Genomic DNA, 19,842 nt, shown 5'->3' with positions numbered 1-19,842 from the left:
GTCGCCTGTGCCCTCCCTGGCAGAACTGCCATCCGAGCCCTCGGTGTCTCATCGCAGCCTACTGACACGTTACCAAACCGTTGCGGAATCCGTGCGCGTTCACGATTTTTCTTCCTTGTTTTTGGACGGCCCTATCGGGATTTCCTTTTTGACGGTTTGACGCCGACTGCCATCACCGTTGTTGCCACCACCCCCCCCCCGTCTCAGCAATGCGCCATCGACCGGCTGACGACCGACGACCGACCACCGACCAATCTTGTGCACGTGCGTGGGAGCGAAAACCGGCTACGCTCAATAAAACCCATCAGTTACAATTGACGATCATTTTCAAAACTTGGCACAAATTGTACCGTGACCTCCCACACCCTCGACGGTGACGTCTTGGCGCAAGTTGGCCCTTTTGGTGGGCGGGGGGGGGAGGGGATAAAGGACAAGGGGCGTCATGAGGATTGTCACGGTAAACGGTGTGCGTTGAGGTCGTTCTGCGGGCAGGGGAGGCAGGGATTGTATTTTTGGAAAAGTGTGGCGGCTTTTTGCGAGTGAACGCAGCGTTAAATAAAAAAAACGCAACGTAACGGTAACAATAAATAATCTCATCTTGCAAACTGCGCCGCCGACAGCAGCAGTCTCTCCCCCCCGGTCTGTACGCGAAGGCGTTGTGGCAACCGTGAAATGGGGGGGGGGGGGGGGGGGAAAAAAAACGCACGCAAATCGCATTACGACTCTCTCCCACCCCCCGGGCCTTTTGGGCACGCGCCTTCGAAAAGCCGCTCCAAGCGCGACCACGACGGGCGGCCCACCGACTGCTGTGGCTACGGCTCAGCCGCAGCTATTTTTTTTATTCCTCTCCCAAATTTTATATTTTTAAGCCGAACAGGAGGAGGAGGAGGGCGGTGCCGCTTTGTAGTCTCCCACGCCGCGCCCCAAACTTAAGCACTAATCTTTACCTTATTCTTAGAATTAATGTTCCGTTTTGCCGTACAGCTTTAAGAAAATGTTTTAATGGAGACGGAATCATCCTCGTCGGATTTTTGGAAGTGGTAACGAAGGAGAGACAGTATAAACAAGGACCACAATGCACTTCTTCAGGAACTGTTAGTAGAATTTGCAAGTCGTTCTAAATTAAAACTATTTTGTTATTTGACCATATTTTTCAGCAGCGACCTGGCCACAACGACCTCCTGTATACCAGGCCAGGTCGTTAACATCTCGGCCACATCGCAGCCTCAGTTGAAGAGCGCAAATGCAGAAACTACTCCAGCTCGTGCAAAATCGAGAATGGGGCGTTGAAAACGTTTCCTTAAATGGGGTGAAATATCCGTGCCGATCCACATTTTACAAAAATATCCCTTACAGCTCCAAGTAGTGAGCCCCCCCCCCCAAGCACCTCCCCTCACTGCCTCCGCCTCCCACGCACCTCCCCCCCCTCCTTGTACAAACATTTCTCTCCTACAGATTCTGACAATGCCATGGAGTCACCGTGTGGTGGGGAAGGCTGCCAGGCCACTGCCCCACAGCCACGTTAAAAACTTCAACAACAACAACAAAATCAAATCACCTGAAGGCTGAAGCCACCGGAACTCAGAAGCCATTGCACGACACAGAGACTGCTCTGGCAAGGGTGGTCAATTATTTACTTTTGTCAGCAGATGAAGACTTCGTCAGCCTCCTCATTCTGCTCGATCTACGCGCGGCTTTCGACTCCGTTGACCGCGGGGGGGGTTTCTCCCCGAGCGACTGGAAGTTTCAATTGGGAGGGGATCTCTGGCATAGCTCTGTTGTGGTTCCACTCTTCACTTAAAGAATCGCGGCTCCCACGTTACAAAGGGTGGCTTCAAGTCACCAATTAGACCGGTTCTCAGTGGTGTTCCGCAGGGATCTGTGCTTGGCCCATCACTTTTTAGCATCTAGGCGGCACCATTGGGTACTCTGCTCCAACAACTTGGCTTATCCTACTGTAATGACAACAGAGCTTGCATGTGGTGTGAGTGGACTGGTGGCCACGGGAGGTAATGGCAGGGGTATCTGTTGTGAGTGCGAAGGGACTTGTGGGTACGGGAGGTAATGACAGGGGAGTCAGTTGTGAGTGCGAAGGGACTGGTGGCCACGGGAGGTAATGGCAGGGGTATCAGTTGTGAGTGTGAAGGGACTGGTGGCCACGGGAGGTAATGACAGGGGAGTCAGTTGTGAGTGTGAAGGGACTTGTGGGTACGGGAATGTTCAAGAAGGGAGCGTGGTCAGGTGACGGAAGAGGATGGTGGAGTCTGCCGGTGGAGCAAGCATCCAGAGTCGGCGAGAAGGTTCCAGAAGGGGGGCGTGGCCTCGTGTTGGTATAAAAGGGGGGGTTGCACAGGAGACTCGGGTCTGTTGCAAGGGGGGTGTCTCCGCCCGATGTCAAGTGAACGTGTCTTCAATAAAGTGCCATCTCAAGAGAAGTGTCAAGTTGTCATTACACGACCATTGCGATGTAAAAGATACTCAAATGTACATCCGGTTAGGACCAGACTATGCAACAGCTTCTTCTGCGCCATCTGCGTCACCAACAGTCGTGAACTCATGGTTGCGCCTAAACTTTGCTTACAAAAAAAAAATGCCGACAAGGCCGAAGCCATCTTCATCGGCCCCCCCTCGGCATCTTTCCAAAATTGATTCGCCTCGTTTGTCGATCGATGCTCACGAAGTGTCAGTCCCACACGGGAGGTTAGAAACCTTTGCCTTCAGTTCGACCGGTCATCATCCACCTAAGAAGTATTGCCAGGAAGCACTACTTCCTGTCACCTGCTCACTTGGAGAGTCTGGTCCATGCTTTTCTGCGTTGCCCCCCGACTCGACTACTGCACCGCCTCACTGGGTGGGATACCGAGAAAAGTACTGGGCAGGCTCCAGCTGGTCCAGAATGCAGCTGCGAGTGCTTACACCACGTGGACTGTTAACGTGAGCACATGACACCAGGTCCTCCCATCTCTTCATTGGCTACCGGTCAAATTCAGAGTGGATTTTAAGATAATGCTATTAACCTATAAGGCTTTAAAAAAAGGTGCTCGCACCCCACATTACTTGCAGGAAGTAATACATTTATATATTCCATCAAGGTCCTTAAGATCTTCAACTGCTCAGCACTCCCAGGTTTCGAGGTTGCGCTCCTTTTGGCGATCGGGTTTTTGTTAGCGTGGCACCCGAGCCATGGAATGCCTTGCCACTTGAAATCAGGCCATCGGAGGAGTCGGTAGATATATTTAAGTCTGCTTTGAAAACCCATCTCTCTCAGGTGGCCCTTCCCTCTGTAGTTTGGTCAATTGCCCTGGCTCCGTTTTTGTTTCCTGCTTTCCACGCATGGCGCATTGCGATCCTTGGATGGAATGCGCATTATACATTTACATTATTATTATTATTTAAATTTCCACGGGACGGTGAGCCACTTCCGTTACAATGGCCCGGTCGCATCTGGAAAGAGATCTACGTGCATTCATTGGGGTCTGACCTGGTAAAATAACAAATAGCTTGTCAAGTTGAGTTTTTAGATGATGATTCAGCAATGGAAACTGCCAATCAGTCTCAAAGACAATGCATACATTATCAGAGCATTGTTTGTCTGCACGTTTTTCCACGAGTAACGTGTAGTTAAATGCAGACTTGATTCCATGCAAGAAGGCATCCATTTGGCGTCTGAACATCTTAACACCTGTTTTATTTCCAGAAAGGGGTAAAAGCTATTATTGTTTTTTTCCATTCTATGGGTCTCTATGTATCCAATGGCGGAGCCAGGATTTTCAGGTGGAGGGGGGGACAACCCCTCCAGCAATGAAAAATGATAGAGGAGTTGTTAGCAAGTAAGGACTTGTCCCTTGCTTTTTATTCGACGCGTGTGCGGCGATGGCGCAGCCACCGATCGAGGGTAGAATTCGAACCGCGTTGTGTGATCGGCATCACACTCGCTGAAGGTGAATGCCTTCAGGGAAGTCGTGTGCTGGATACGCAACTGCGCACAATTCTGTGAGTCACTTATAACTGCTTTGCCGTTAAGAGTCCCTGGCACGTAATAATAATATGCTACACAGTGGCAGTGGGGGTAGCAAAATGCCGATTTATTACTAATAAACCCGATCGAAATTAGGGATTTCGATCAGGTCAATGTATCTCCATGGGTCTCTGTGTAAGAGAGCCACCACCATCCGTGTAACAATATTTTTTTCATGTTATTATTCTGTTACGATGGCTTTTCCAGATAATTTACAGATTTCAGGAGAGGATTAACAAAGGACTGTAGTCTATATCTGCAAATATGTATTCTTTACGAGTACACGGGGAGAGGACCGGTGAACCGCGTTGCAAATTCCAACATTTTTATTACTCATGAAAAAAGTAAACACGTTGAAGAAAAAGAGTCGCCGCTTGTTTGACTGCACTTAAAGTCACCCGCTGAAGGAAATCCAAAGCGAAGCCCAGAGTAAATATACTCCCGCAGCCACAGCCCAAGCCAGAGTTCAGACCACCAAATACATATTGTTTTTATTTTACCAGGTAAGGCCCACTTGTGAGCTAGACAGCTCTTTTTTTCAGAAGCGACCTGGCAGGCTACAAACGATAGCTCTAGAAAGTGGCTTATCGTGACGTGGACATTGATAAGCAGCCAAATACTCGGAATGCACGTTTCTAAAATGTGGAGGGCTAAAACCGGAGGGCCCCGGAGAAAAATCCACGCGAGACACGCAATCTTCAAATACACAGGCGTCAGGGGTCGGGATCGAACCCACGACCTTCCGTACACTAAGCGAGGGAGATAACATCTCGCCACCTCATGCCTCTTGATTGGCTGCGACAGCCGCAGTGGGGTTCGAAAAGTCTGTCCTGGTGTCCACCCCGTGAAGGAATTATATTTATTCTTACGACTAAAAAAAAAACTCGTCAAGATTGTTCCCCAGTTTAAAAAAAAAAAAATTGTTCTGCTCTCACTCTCAACTCGGGATGCTTGCCGACCGATGTCGTCATTTGCAACTGTGCGTGCCGCGGATCCACGTGTGGAACGCACGCCTGCGAATAGCTGCCAGTAGGCTCAAGTCATGTACCTGCTGCCAGGAGACTCGAGTTGCATGGCGGGCAGGGTGTTGAGAGCGAGGTGGGCAGGGCCTCCGAGCAGAGGGCAGGTCCGCTCGCTGTGTGGGCGGTGCTAGGGGCGGAGTGGGCGTGGCTATGTAATAAGTGGGCGGAGCTGAAGGAGGGAGGGGGAGGTTGAGCGTCCCGGAGATTTGGTAGCCTTAGATTGTTCGCTTCTATTTGTTTATACGGGTTACAAAGATTTAGAATAAATAACAACTCTATTATTGAATTGAATAGTGATCCCAGCCTCGCGACAAGATCACCGAATGCCAGATGATCATTCAATGCGAGATGTTAACTACCACGCATGGTATACAGGAGGTCGTGGGTTCGATTCAGACCCTGACGTTTGCGTGTCCCTCCACATTTCGAATTAACGTCACACGTTCAGCGTATTTGGCTGCTATAATTGTCCACGCGATGATGATAAGGCACTTCGTGGAGCTATCATTTGGCTGCTACAAATTGAGCTATCATTTGTGGCCAGGTCACTTCTGAAAAAGAGCTGTACACAACTCGGTGGGCCTTACCGGGTAAAATAAACAGTTTAGTTGAGCAACTGGCTTTCACCTCTACCCGCAGCACAACTCTCACGCGTCGAGACTTTGAGGTCGGTGCGCCAATTCCCGCACCCATCACCGTCGGCTGTGTGGCAATAAAAAATAAACATCAGAATACGCCAACGCTCTCCCCAGCCGGTTATTTCACTTTCAGTCCCATCGCACAGTGGGTCGCTTCTTTTTTTTTACATTCGCAGCAGAAGCGGTGGGAATCTCGCGAAAGTCTCTCCCTCTCGTTACTTTGCTGCCACGACCAAATAACACCCCCCCACCAGCCCCCCACCGAATGCATCTGATCCTCGCAAGCTAAGCAGGTGGGGGGAGGGTGAGCCTGGAAAGAACTTCCTTGGATGGGCGACTCCCACCGTGTAAAAGGGGTGCTATAGCCCCCCCCCCCCACCCTTGGGGGATGGGTCGTTCGCAGTGCAGTAAAATCCACTGTTGTACTGAACCTCTATGATCCCCCAATGTCTGTGGGTTTTTCCCTCCGGGTTACTCCGGGTTGTCCCCTCCGCATTTAGAATCAACATCACGCGTTTGGAGTGTTTGGCCGCCGCTCTAAATGCCCACGCGGTGGCGATGAGCCCACTTCGTTGAGCTATCATTTTGCGATGGCCAGGTGGGCATTTGAAAAAAAATAAGAAGCTAACGTAGCTCAGCGGGGCCTTACCTGGTAAGATAAAACAATATAGGGTACCTCAACACCCACGTTCACTATCAGCTCGAACTAGGAGAGGGTGGTGGGGGGTGGGGCCCCCCTTCTGCACCCCACCCCTCCCCTCCGTGCCCCTCCACCCCACGTTTTTTTGAGCTACAAATCATAAAAATCGCAGCTACTTTTTTTTTCCCCCACGTGGGCTCCTCTTCACGCCCCGTTCGCCACTCGTCCTCTCCCCCTCCCCCCTGCACTGCGCGCGTGAATTCAGCCGCGCAACAGAAGCTGCTTAGCCAACACCGCCGCGCCTCCACACACACACAGAGAGCGGCAGCAGCAACCGCCTCCGAGCCAAGGGCAGAATTGGCGTCCGCGTGAGTCGGAGAGGAGGAGGAGGAGAGAGACAGCGTGGTGCGATGACGCAACAACCCCGCGGCTACCGCGCCACCAGCAGCCTCTCCCGCCGCGTGCACCCTACGGGCGAGTCCCCCCCGCCCCGCCCCGCCGAGTCACGAAGCCGCGGCGGACTCCTCGGGGGTAACGCGGCCGCGATGGGAGACTGGGGGGGGAGGCAGGGGAACTCGTGCCGCACAAACTTGTCGCTCCCCATCACGCCAAGCGTCGTTTCTTTTTATTTTTTGCGCCACGGGCTTTGGCCTCTCCCCCTCTCTCTCTCTCTCTCTGGTTGTTCTGTAACAGCCACTTTAGTGCCGAGCGCACAGGAGGTCAGGGAGGTGGGGGGGGGGGTGTTGGGGGAGTGTGTAGGTTGGGGCCGGCACACCGGGTCTGGTGGTGGAGCGGTTCGCGAAACGGCCGTGGCCGAGACACCGAGCCAGCGGTTGCGGGGCCGGCACCGCCCGGGGTTTCCCGGGTTCGAATCGGAGGTCGCTCGTCATTAAACTTGGCGGGCTCGCGCAGACACCCAAGGAGGGAGATTCACGCAGACCCAGCTGCAACAGCGTTGCCGAAGGTACGGGGGGGGGGGGGGGGGGGGATGGATGGATGGATGTCGCCTCGCAGGTGCACCGACCAGAAAAAAGGTAAACAAAATCCATCCGGGTCAACGTGCACGCACGGCTCTCAACGACCGCTGCGACGAGGAGGGGCCTTCGCTTGCACCGGCGACCTCATCGGCCGCTTTCGTCCACTACCCCCCCCCGTGTGCTTTCCACCACAGAAGCATTATTTTAGTTAATTACCGACCGGAATTCGATCTCGTAACCTTCCAACGTTTGAGTCTGGCACTCTCTCCACAGTGCTTTCAAGCGAAGTTACCTTTCATATACACATATACAGTGAGGGAAAAAAGTATTTGATCCCCTGGTGATTTTGTACGTTTGCCCACTGACAAAGAAATGATCATTCTATAATTTTAATGGAAGGTTTATTTGAACAGTGAGAGACAGAATAACAACAACAAAATCCAGAAAAACGCATGTCAAAAATATTATAAATTGATTTGCATTTTAATGAGGGAAATAAGTATTTGACCCCCTCTCAATCAGAAAGATTTCTGGCTCCCAGGTGTCTTTTATACAGGTAACGAGCTGAGATTTGGAGCACTCTTAAAGGGAGTGCGCTCCTAATCTCAGCTTGTTACCTGTATAAAAGACACCTGTCCACAGAAGCAATCAATCAGATTCCAAACTCTCCACCATGGCCAAGACCAAAGAGCTCTCCAAGGATGTCAGGGACAAGATTGTAGACCTACACAAGGCTGGAATGGGCTACAAGACCATTGCCAAGCAGCTTGGTGAGAAGGTGACAACAGTTGGTGCGATTAGTCGCAAATGGAAGAAACACAAAAAAACTGTCAATCTCCATCGGCCTGGGGCTCCATGCAAGATCTCACCTCGTGGAGTGCAATGATCATGAGAACGGTGAGGAATCAGCCCAGAACTACACGGGAGGATCTTGTCAATGATGTCAAGGCAGCTGTGACCATAAGCACCAAGAAAATAATTGTTAACACACTACGCCGTGAAGGACTGAAATCCTGCAGTGCCCGCAAGGTCCCCCTGCTCAAGAAAGCACATACACATGCCCGTCTGAAGTTTTCCAATGAACGTCTGAATGATTCAGAGGAGAACTGGGTGAAAGTGTTGTGGTCAGATGAGACCAAAATGGAGCTCTTTGGCATCAACTCAACTCGCCGTGTTTAGAGGAGGAGGAATGCTGCCTATGACCCCAAGAACACCATCCCCACCGTTAAACATGGAGGTGGAAACATTATGCTTTGGGGGTGTTTTTCTGCTAAGGGGACAGGACAACTTCACCTGCATCAACGGGATGATGGACGGGGGCCATGTACCGTCAAATCTTGGGTGAGAACCTCCTTCCTTCAGCCAGGGCATTGAAAATGGGTCGTGGATGGGTATTCCAGCATGACAATGACCCAAAACACACGGCCAAGGCAACAAAGGAGTGGCTCAAGAGAAGAAGCACATTAAGGTCATGGAGTGGCCTAGCCAGTCTCCAGACCTTAATCCGATAGAAAATCTGTGGAGGGAGCTGAAGGTTCGTGTTGCCAAACGTCAGCCTCGAAACCTTAATGACTTGGAGAAGATCTGCAAAGAGGAGTGGGACAAAATCCCTCCTGAGATGTGTGCAAACCTGGTGGCCAACTACAAGAAACGTCTGACCTCTGTGATTGCCAACAAGGGTTTTGCCACCAAGTACTAAGTCATGTTTTGCAGAGGGCTCAAATACTTATTTCCCTCATTAAAATGCAAATCAATTTATAACAAATTTTGACATGCGTTTTTCTCCATTTTTTTGTTGTTATTCTGTCTCTCACTGTTCAAATAAACCTATCATTAAAATTATAGACTGATCATTTCTTTGTCAGTGGGCAAACGTAAAAAATCAGCAGGGGATCAAATACTTTTTTCCCTCACTGTATATACATGTCTAGCGAGTTCAACCGAGTCGTAGACGTAATCTTTGGAGGCAACACATTTATTGATACCAACACAAAGGGGTAACTGCCCCTTTAACAGATAGCAACCTATGGTGGTGGACCACCAGGCTAACCACACACTACGGTGGTGGACCACCAGGCTAACCACACACTACGGTGGTGGACCACCAGGCTAACCACACACTACGGTGGTGGACCACGAGGCTAACTACACACTACGGTGGTGGACCACGAGGCTAACTACACACTACGGTGGTGGACCACGAGGCTAACTACACACTACGGTGGTGGACCACGAGGCTAACTACACACTACGGTGGTGGACCACGAGGCTAACTACACACTACGGTGGTGGACCACGAGGCTAACTACACACTACGGTGGTGGACCACGAGGCTAACTACACACTACGGTGGTGGACCACGAGGCTAACTACACACTACGGTGGTGGACCACGAGGCTAACTACACACTACGGTGGTGGACCACGAGGCTAACTACACACTATGGTGGTGGACCACGAGGCTAACTACACACTACGGTGGTGGACCACGAGGCTAACTACACACTATGGCGGTGGACCACCAGGCTAACTACACTAATTACACTGCTGGGAGTAGCTACAACGGACAGGACCCCGGCTTGGGTCCAGGTCCACGTGTTGGTGACTCTTCTCGGACGTAGAACGTAGAACATAGATTCTTCAGGGTAACCACAGCAGCCGGTCCCACTCGGGAAGCCGGCTTATATCTTCGTCTGTGGTGTGGCTAGCTCCGCCCTTAACCACGACCACCTTCGAGAACTCTCGAGCGGGATCTCGGTCCTGACACGTTCCCACCCCGAGCCCCCACCTGGGGGGCCCTGTGTAGACTTTACCGGTCACGTGTCCTTCGGGGTCAACCAGAGTGCCATGGCCCTTAGTAACCCCATTCCCACGGCCGGCACTCTCACACCCTATCCTGTAGGGGTCGGCACTGCAAGCAGAGCGTGGTGCCACCAAGCCCCTCTAGGTACTGCACCCACGTTTGAGTGGTTCCCGCGATGTCGCTACATCGCGCGCCGTGCCTCTCTCGGGCCGGCATTACACGGTGACGTCCGCGATGCCACTACACATGGAAGATGCCATGCTGTCATTGTTAGCACTGGACTTGCAATCCAGAGGTCGTTTCAACTCTCGCACTCTCCCAGTGCGAGAGTTGAAACAACAGCATCGCACGCTTCTTAAAGTAAGCCCCCCCCCACCACCACCTCCCCACCCCCCCCACCACCACCTCCCCACCCCTCCCGCCCCCCACCTCCCCTCCCGCCCCCCACCTCCCCGCCCCCCCACCTCCCCACCCCACCCACCCCTCCCCTCCCCACACACACACACACACCTCTTTGCTGTCGAACACGTGGACGAGGTAGTCATCGGCGGTGACCCGGACGTACTTCTCCCTCCACTTCTTGCCGTCCTCGAGCATCAGCAGGGAGCCGTCGCCGACGGGCCGCTCCTTCATCGCTTGCTGCATGACGCCGCACGACGAGCACAAACGCAAAGGGGGGGGGGGGGGGGGGGAAGGGTCCCGTTATGCACACGCACAAAGCGCTCGCCCGCAGACGGACCGCGACGCCCCCCCCTAGCCGACCACGTCGAAATGAACTTTCAAACACCAAAAAAAGAAAGAGAAAAAAAAATCGCCACGCGCAAAAAAAAAAACTCCAGTCCCATCATCGCCAGCGGTGGCTTGCTTTTTTTTTTTCCTTCCCTCTTCATCGGCTGCCCGTCGGACAAAGGCGGTCGCAGTAATCGCTCGCGCTTTCAGACGCGCTTCCGCGGCCGTCCGGAAACGCTCTTCCTTCCGATATTCGGCAGCCATTGGGAGCTGCGCGCTTTGGAAAAAAAAAAAAAAATTCACCGTCCAGATGGACAAACTCGCTTCTTGAGAACTGCTTCTTGTTGTTGTCGCGTCAGGTTCGTTTGTCCTTCGACCCGCACCTCCGATTATCACGGTTGGCTTCGTACGGCGCGAAGTTCAACGCACGTACGCAGCTGGGCAAAACTCCGGTCGCCCGTGCAGGGCTCCGCACGGGAACACCTTTCTGGGGGGCAAGCGCTGGGGCTGGGGAAAAGGTAAAGGCGCAGCCCTGCAATAGCCACAGCTCCACTTGCCAGATGAAGGCCTTCCCAAGCGGTCACCAAAGATCCCCCGTGTAGCCTTAAGACTGTCCGGGGCAAGTGCTGTTGGCGAACAGCAGCTATGAAGGCCGGCACGGCACAACGAGGGGGATGGGTGGCCATCACCACGCCCGCCCGCCTTTGCCTTCCAACTGGCCCTGTTTTAGACACCGCAACGGGTTCTCATTTTAGGCCGAGTCGACCTAGGGGAGGCCCAGGACCGGTTCAGATAATCATCACCGTTGTTCGCCATGAGCGGGAATCCAACTCGGGTCAGCGGGTTTGTTGCGCACTCCGCTAACTGCTGCGCCACCGCTCCCCACGCTCACACTCGTGCGCGCACACGCACAACAACTGTCGTCATTCGCCAATAAGTGGTGGTGACGTCAGCACGGCACTTGTGCCACGCCTTTGAGGCTTTGAGGCCACGTGAAGTGTCGAAGCCTCCGCTGACAGATCCAGGTGGTGCCATGGGTTGGCCGACTGAGATGACCGGCAGATGTACCAAGCTGTGCTCCAACTACTGTGGACAACTTTCCTTGCACACACAGGCACACAAAGACAAAGATCCCCCCCCGGTATAGCCTTAACAGCCTGAAGGGGCAGGTGCTGTCAGTGAGCACCTATGAAGGCCACAAAGGTACACACGAGGGGGTGGCCAACACTGCGCCCGACCGCCTTTGTCTCCCTAGCGGCGATGTTTACACACTGCACCAGGTACTCATTTGAGGCTGAGTCGACCTAGATGGAGGTCCAGGACCGGTTCAGACGATCGTCACTGGTATTGACCGTGAGTGGAAATCGAACTCGGGTCGCCGGATTTGTAGTGCAGCGTAGCGCTAACCGCCATGCTACCGTTCCCCCCCCCACACATACACACACAGACACACACAGACACAACAACAACCGCCATTCGCGACTAAGTGGCGGTGACGTCACCACGACGCTTGTGCCAGGTCATGTGCACCTTGAGGTCACAGGCACACGCATGCACACACGCGTGTGCCTGTGGCCAGCTCCCACTCTCCTGCATCTCGTGGCGAAGCCAGCAACGGAAATAAATGAAATTTTACAGGGCCACCTACTGCTGTAGTAACGAGCAACGTGTTGTGAGTCAGGCTCCAAACTTGACCATACTTGACCACGTTCGGACAGTGCAGGTTGGTTGGGGCCCAAGGACCGGGTTAGCCGCGGCCAGGAATTGAACTCCGAGTTCAACCACAATTCCTATGCCAAGAAATTATTGCACAACAACGACATTTCCCTTGTTAATTCAGGAAAGCCTCACCGAGTCTCAGGACTCTTGAAAGGAGGTGGCGGTGAACTCCATTTGCACTGCCGGGTGGACAGAGGAGGAGCAAGGGGGGGGGGGGGGCGGAGGCAAATTAAAGAAACCTGCACCGTTGCTTAAGCTGCCACGACGGGAGATCCAATCTCTGGATTGCAGTCCAGCTGAGCCATAAAAACTAAACTTTTTTATTTTACCAGGTAAGGCCCATTGGACTATAAAGTTATTTTCAAAAGCGACCTGGCCACAAATGATACGACGCGGCTTATCATCATCGTGTGGAAATCTATAGCAGCCAAATTCCTTAGAACGCGTGACGTCGATTCGAAATGTGGAGAGAAAAACCGGAGGGACTCTGAGAAAATCCACACCACCACGAGAGAGAGAGAGAAAGAGAGAGACACGCAAACTCCAAATATACAGCAGGCATCAGGGTCGGGATCGAACCCACGACTGCCTGCATACCAGGCGAGGAAGTTAACATCTCATAGCCACCGTGGCGCCCCCAGCTGAATGATCAGCCGACCAAGCAAACCGCTCTCGACATCCGCAGGACTTAAATCGCCCGAAACTGCTTTGTCAGATTCTAAGCAAATAGTTTCACTGCCTGGGACGTAGCTAAAGTACGACCACGCCCCCCCCATGGCAGAGCCCCGCCCATTTCCTGCTTAGCTCCACCCCCGAGCCACCCACAGTGGGATTGTGAAGACCAAATCGCGAGATTGTGCAAACCTGCGGAGTAGATCAAACCGTTTGAGAGTCGAGACTTTTGCGTCTCCCGTTAAACGGGAAACCAGTTTGCAACAACTTCGTTGCATGCAACTCAACCGGTCTCCTCCCTGGCCTGGACCACACCTATGTCTTGACACCTATGCCCTCCTGACTAACAAAACCCCGAGGGGCTCACATGATCGGTGAGGTCCGCTGGGCTTGTTTCCCACTAGTACGAGCAACAACAACAAAAACCGCCTGCCAAACGTCCTCGAGGATGGAAACGCGAAGCAGCAGCAGCAGCAGTGGCGCGGCGGCAGCGGCGGAGGACATTCCGACATCTGTTTTTCGCCCGGGGGCCAAGGAGAGAGACCCAAACTCGGCGGGATTTTTTTTTCCCCGGGCCAGTGGGGCGGCTTCCCGCGAGGGAGCCAAGGCCGGATTATTGACGTGATTATTGAGGTGACTATTGACGTGATCGCGGCGCGCGGGGGTGGGAGCAGGGGTAAGGGGAAAGGATGTTCAAGGGCGCAGGAGCTAAACGAGGAAGACAAACCATGCAGACGCACGGACTCTGTCCCGCTTTTACGGTCAAGGGAATTGTTTTTTTTTACTGCACGCAGAATTGCCGGGCACGTAGGCCCAAAGTGAATTAGCGGCCAGCAACGAACAGCACCACCCGGAGGTGCAATAGTTCACAAATAAGAATAAGTTGCTCGAGTTGAGCGAAAGTTATTGCTTTAGCTAAAGAGATGATGGCAGGGAATTCCAAAGCGTTGTGACCTGCAGTGTGGCGAGTGAGTAGGTTAGTGAGTGAGTAAGGTGGTGAACGAGTGGGTTTAGTGAGTTGATGAGTGAGTAAGGTGGTAAGAGAGTGGGTTGATGAGCTAGTAAGGTAGTGAGTGAGTGGGTTAGTGAGTAAGGTGGTGAGTAAGGTGGTGAGTAAGGTGGTGAGTGGGTTGATGAGCGAGTAAGGTGGTGAGTGGATTAGTGAGTGGGTTATTGAGCAAGTTGAGTAAGGTGGTGAGCGACTGGGTTGATGAGTGAGTTGAGTAAGGTGGTGAGTGGATTAGTGAGTGGATTAGTGAGTGGGTTAGTGAGTGAGTGGGTTAGTGAGTGAGCTGATGAGTGAGTTGGGTGGTGAGTGAGTTAGTGAGTGAGTTGATGAGTAAGATGGTGATTGAGTGGGTTAGTGAGCGAGTTGATGAGTAAGGTGGTGAGTGAGTGGGTTAGTGAGTGAGTTCATGAGTAAGGTGGTAAGGGAGTGGGTTATGAGCTAGTAAGGTAGTGAGTGAGTTGGTTAGTGAGAGGGTTGATGAGGTGGTGAGTGGGTTAGTGAGTGGGTTCGTGAATGAGCTGATGAGTGAGTTGGGTGATGAGTGGGTTAGTGATGGAGTTGATGAGTAAGGTGGTGAGTGAGTGAGTGGGTTAGTGAGTGGGTTAGCGAGTGAGTTGATGAGCGAGTAAGGTGGTAAGTGGGGAGCGGTGGCATAGCGGTTAGCGCGCTCCGCTACAAACCCAGCCGACCGAGTTAGATTCCCGCTCATGGCCAACATCGGGTGACGATTATCCGAACCGCTCCTGGGCCTCCCCTAGGTCGACTGAGCCTCAAAACGAGTAGTGAACATTGCCACTGGGGACACAAAGGAGGCCGGGAGTGGTGCTGGCAACCCATCCTCTCGTGTGCAGTCCAGGCTCTCATTTGGTGCTTGCCAACAGCCCTTGCCCCAACAGTCTGTTTAAGTCTACACGGGGGATCTTAGTCTTTATTACGACCTGCAGTGTGGTGGTGGTGGTGGTTGAACACGGTATGGCTCACATCCCTGGAGTCCCCAAGACAGGTGAAGGAATCCATGAGTGACGTTCACAGGAAACGGTCGCCGCGGTGGCAGAGTAGCAACGATGGGCGGGGGTGTGGGACAGAGCGAGCGAATCAAACAAGATGGGGAAGTGTGTCGTGACACCAGGCGCGGGATAATGCTGCGACGCTTTGCAACGCGCCCCTTTCGTCCGGGCAATAACTTATTTGGCCGTACGGAAGCTGGCGGGGGGGGAGGGGGGGGGAAGTGGCCAGAGCCAGCTGGATTTTAATCCTCGCGAGTTACAGCACTCCGCTGTGCCACGCGCGCTTCCGCGTCTCTCACGTTAAGTTGTGGAGCAAACCCTCGCACGAAAGTGTCCGGTTTTCCCGCTCGGGGGGGGGGGGGCGAACTTCACGCCGAAGTTTGTGTTCGCATCGGACCGTGTTTGCAGGGGTTACCGTGACCCCCCACGTTGCAAATAGACCGACAGACGCGTGGCTCGGTTTTCTCTGAAGTTGGTCCCGAAGAGCAAAGCAACCTTACCGCATTAAGTTTCAATCGCATTGGATCAGCTTTCCAGGAGTTATCCGTGGCCCCGTGTGGGCCCGTGGGCTCATCCTGTGGACATTTGTCGCAGCCAAGCACGCCAAGCACGCGCGAAGCGGAGGGAAAATCCCGGATTGGCCGGAGAAGCAGCCACGCGACCACGTGGAGACAGATCACGCAAACAACAAATATACAGCAGCAGCAGCAGGCGTCAGGGTCGTGATGGAACTCACGACCTCCTGCATACCGGGCGATGTAGTTAACATCTCCTAGCCACCGTGATGATGATGAGAGACACGCAAATTCCAAATATACAGCAGCAGGCGTCAGGGTCGTGATCGAACTCACGACCTCCTGCATACCGGGCGATGTAGTCAACATCTAGCCACCGTGGCGCCCACTTTTTTTTTTGGGGGGGGGGGCGCATAACCTTGCGGTTGACGGTCACCTTGCGGCGAAACAATGGTCCGTGCGAATGGCCTTTGTGCAGCTTAAGAATAGGTTGGATATCGCGGCAGGGTTTGGGTGTTGTTTTCGCTGACAATCATCCACAGCGTGCAGGAAGCCCCACCCAGCGGGGGCTGTGAGCATCGGGCCCGCTGCCAGGAAGGTGAACGCCAGCCAGCACGTGACCCGCCTAACCCCCCCCCCACCCCCTCCCCCGTCGCCCCTCACCGACCTCGCTTGGCTACGGCAAGAAGAGGAATCCACCCGTTCCATCTGCACGGGATCGAGCGTTTCCCCCACACACTCCCCGCCCCCCCCGCCCTCTTTCGTACGCACGCGCGCATTTTCTCCAGGTGCTCCGGTTTTGCTCCCACGCGTACAAACGCTCGTTCACCCGTTCCGAGATGCCTGCAGGTCGCAGGGGTGGTGGGTGGGGGGGGGCAGGGGGGGGGGGTCACGTTCACCGTTCTCGGAACGCACGAGCGGTTCGGCGGTAATTTTTATTCAGGGAGGCGTAGCGTCGTCGTTTTAAAACAATACAACTGTAGCGACACAACCGCCCTTCTGCGACAGTCGACTCTAAACTGTGCCCTCCTGCATGGCCCTGCGGGAGGCCTCGGGCCCAATAAAGTTATTTTACTTCTCGTATGCACGTTGAATGTCTTTCGCGCCGTACATAGCCTACTCCCTTCCAGTGAAACTTCGGTAAATATTTAGACCCTGAAAGTGACTTCACTCTCAAACCCGGCGGGGGAGCACCCCGAGACCCGGATTGAAACCGCAGGATCCCAGGATCCCGGCAGATCCAGCTCGGTATTCCGACACGGCATCTGCCCGGCTGGCTCACCCGGACAGCTCACGTCTCTTGCGGCTTGCGGATGACGCGAACATCCGGCATATGGGGGGGAATGGGGGGGGGGATGGGGAGGGGGGATTATTTTTAAGCGGCACATCTGGTTCAGCGTGTGTTGCGGTCACTTGTGGTTGTGTGCGTGTGTGCATTGGGAGCGGTGGCACAATGGTTAGCGCGCTGCGCTGCGTATACAAACTTATTTTCACACTCCTCCACGTAGCCAAGAGAGCGAACGAACCTGGCGAACCGAGTTCGATTCCCGCTCACGGCCAACGCCAGGTGGCGATTAATCCGAACCGATCCTTGGCCACCTCCAGGTTGACTCAGCGTGTGTGTGTGTGTATACACACGCACACATCACCGCTAGAGAGACAAAGACGGCCGAGCGTGCTGCTGGGCCACCCACCCCCTCCCGCCTTCGTAGGTGGCGCTCGCAAGCAGCGCCGGAGAGCCATCGGGGGGGGGGGAGGGGGGGGGGGGGAATCTTCGTAATCTCTTGCCGTCGTTGATGCAACTTCTGCGAGCCCGGGCTCGCTCGAGGGGCGCGGCTGGCGGGCTGGAGCAGGCGAGCGGCGGTGGCGCCGCCAACCTCGGCAGAGGCGCGAGTTCGATTCCCCCACCTCGCGGCCACCAACACGGCACCGTCAGTCTTCTTCGTCTGCTTCCACCACGCGTTCGTCCCTTCTTCCCCTATCCCTTGCCAACCTTCTCCATGCCGCTGCCCTGTCCCTGCGCCATCTCTTTCAGCTCCACGTGGCGCCGCTACCGATCGCACCACGCACCCGCCCCCCCTCCCCCCGCACCACCTCTTCTTCCGACTTCCTCTTCACCTCTTTTCCTGTCCACTTGCACGTCACTTGCACCTTCCGAGACGCGTAAATGTTCGCGTTGTCTCTCGACACGACCGAGCCACGCCCCCAGAGCCTTTTCTCTCTCAGCTCCTCCGTGACTTCTACCACCTTGAGTGGCCACCAGCAACACCGACACCGATAATAGCGAGGATCCGAACCGGGTCCCCTTGGCCCTCGACCCTCAGGGTCGACTCGGACTCAAACGAGTACCTGGTACTGGCGTTGTGCAGTCAACATCACCGCTGGAGGGAGACAAAGGGGGACGGGCGGGCGTAGTAATGCATACCACCCCACAACCCCCCCCCCTCGTGTGCCCCTTTCCGCCCCTTTACAAAGTGCTGCTGCTCGCTAACAGCACTTGCCCCAGCATACTGCTGAAGGCTATACGGGGGGATCTTTGTCTTTGCTCGTTGACATACCTCTGGGTAGCTCGGGACCGCACCACGAGGGGTGTGGCTGGAGACCGAAACGGGCCGAGACTCGCACGGCACGTAACTTTGCACCAGGGTTAGGGAGGCCGGGAGCGGAGAGAGCGGAGAGAGCGGAGAGAGCGAGAGAGCGAGAGAGCAGGAACGCGACGGGAGAAAAACCGGGAATCGAATTCGGGTCGCCGGGTTCGTAGCGCAGTGTAGGGCAAGTGCTGTTCGCGAGGGCTCGCCTAGACCAAGTTTCAAGAGCCGGGAAAGAACTCGAGAGACCTGGACGAGCGTGACCTGGGGCGGGCGGGCGGGCGGGCGGGGGGGCATTGTACGTAGAACTTCTTTCGCACCATACGTAGCCAACCGTGTCTAAATCAGAGGTGCGGAGGAAGGACAACAAACGAGTCTCTCAGTTGGGGTGGGGGCGGTGCGATGATTGTGGGGGTGGGTGGCCAACACCGCACCCCGGCCGCCTCCATCTCCACAGCATTATTGATATTTGCACACCGCACCAGGTAACGGTACTCAATTGGGGCCCTAGTCGATCTCTTGGGTGGGAGGAGGACCCAGGAGCGCATCTCATAATCACTCGCTCTCGACGCCGGCAGTCGCCCGCCACAGCCCCTCCCGCCCCCTCCCCCGTTGAGACAAGACCCAACAGAAGCGCACTCGAGCGCCGGAAAGGGCTTCCGAATGCGTAATTACCGCCACCGCTATTATCATCATTATTGGACAAGCCGCGCCAAGTTGCAGTCACTTTTTTTTTTTATATATATCGGTTTGCAATTGCAGGCCTCCGAAGCAGGCCCCTCGCAATTAGTGGCAGGCAGCAGGCACAAGCCGACCGACCGCCAGCGAATCTTCACATTGCCTGCCGTCCCACGTTGCCTCGGGGGACACGTCGCACGTGGCGGGCTCAAGCGTGGGCGGGTACTTAAATCATAATAATTAACATTCGTCTGTAAAAGGCACCCTCCGCTAACGTCTCGAGTCGCCTTGCAAGATGAAGGATAAGAAAAGGCGGAGGAGGAGGAGGAGAAGGCGATGAATGCAATAAACGGACTTGAGAAGACGCGTTTTAAAGACGAGACTTAAAAAAGTAGCTATGTTAAAAATCGCATAACCGAATTTCCAACGGGAAACGACCTCCCACCTCTTCGGAGAAGTCTGCCGAGCGTGGAAGAGTAGGCCAAAAAACACCATTGACCCGGGGGGGGGGGGGGGAGCCCTGTGCAAGCGCACACTCTGGTGGTTGCCCTTCCTGTCCAGCAGTGGATAGACCGTGGCTCATTGCGGATGGCGATGGAACTAGTGGTGGTAGGGTGATGGAACCTTCATCCAGCAGCGGACAGACCGTGGCCCACAACGATGATCATGGCTGGCCTGAGAATAAGCCTTCAACGGGCAAGCAGTGGACAGACCACGGCTCGCGGGAGGGTGTTCTCGTTCTAGAGCGGCAATTGCACGGCCTGCGCCTTTATCACCTGGTGGGGGCTGATGGGGGGGGGGGGGGCTCACGAGACGAGAGAGCGACTG

The 19,842-nt window shown here is 54.4% G+C and overlaps 1 protein-coding gene across 2 annotated transcripts in view; it reads right to left on the bottom strand.

Moving 5' to 3' along the window:
- The window catches only part of LOC116953195 (protein Niban 2-like), a 77,768-nt gene that overhangs the window by 33,923 nt on the left and 24,003 nt on the right, over positions 1–19,842 (bottom strand). For both annotated transcript variants that reach the window (XM_032973151.2, XM_076074825.1), the window contains exon 3: positions 10,608–10,736. In XM_032973151.2, the coding sequence (XP_032829042.2) occupies positions 10,608–10,736 (129 nt within the window). The remainder of the gene's footprint in view (positions 1–10,607; positions 10,737–19,842) is intronic.

The sequence above is a fragment of the Petromyzon marinus genome, chromosome 50 (assembly GCF_048934315.1).
Source record: "Petromyzon marinus isolate PM22_M1 ecotype Great Lakes invasive population chromosome 50, UKy_Petmar_22M1.pri1.0, whole genome shotgun sequence".
NCBI classification, from domain to species: Eukaryota; Metazoa; Chordata; class Hyperoartia; order Petromyzontiformes; family Petromyzontidae; genus Petromyzon; species Petromyzon marinus.
The sequence above is the reverse complement of the archived record's forward strand: the minus strand, read 5'-3'. Positions and strand labels throughout refer to the sequence as shown.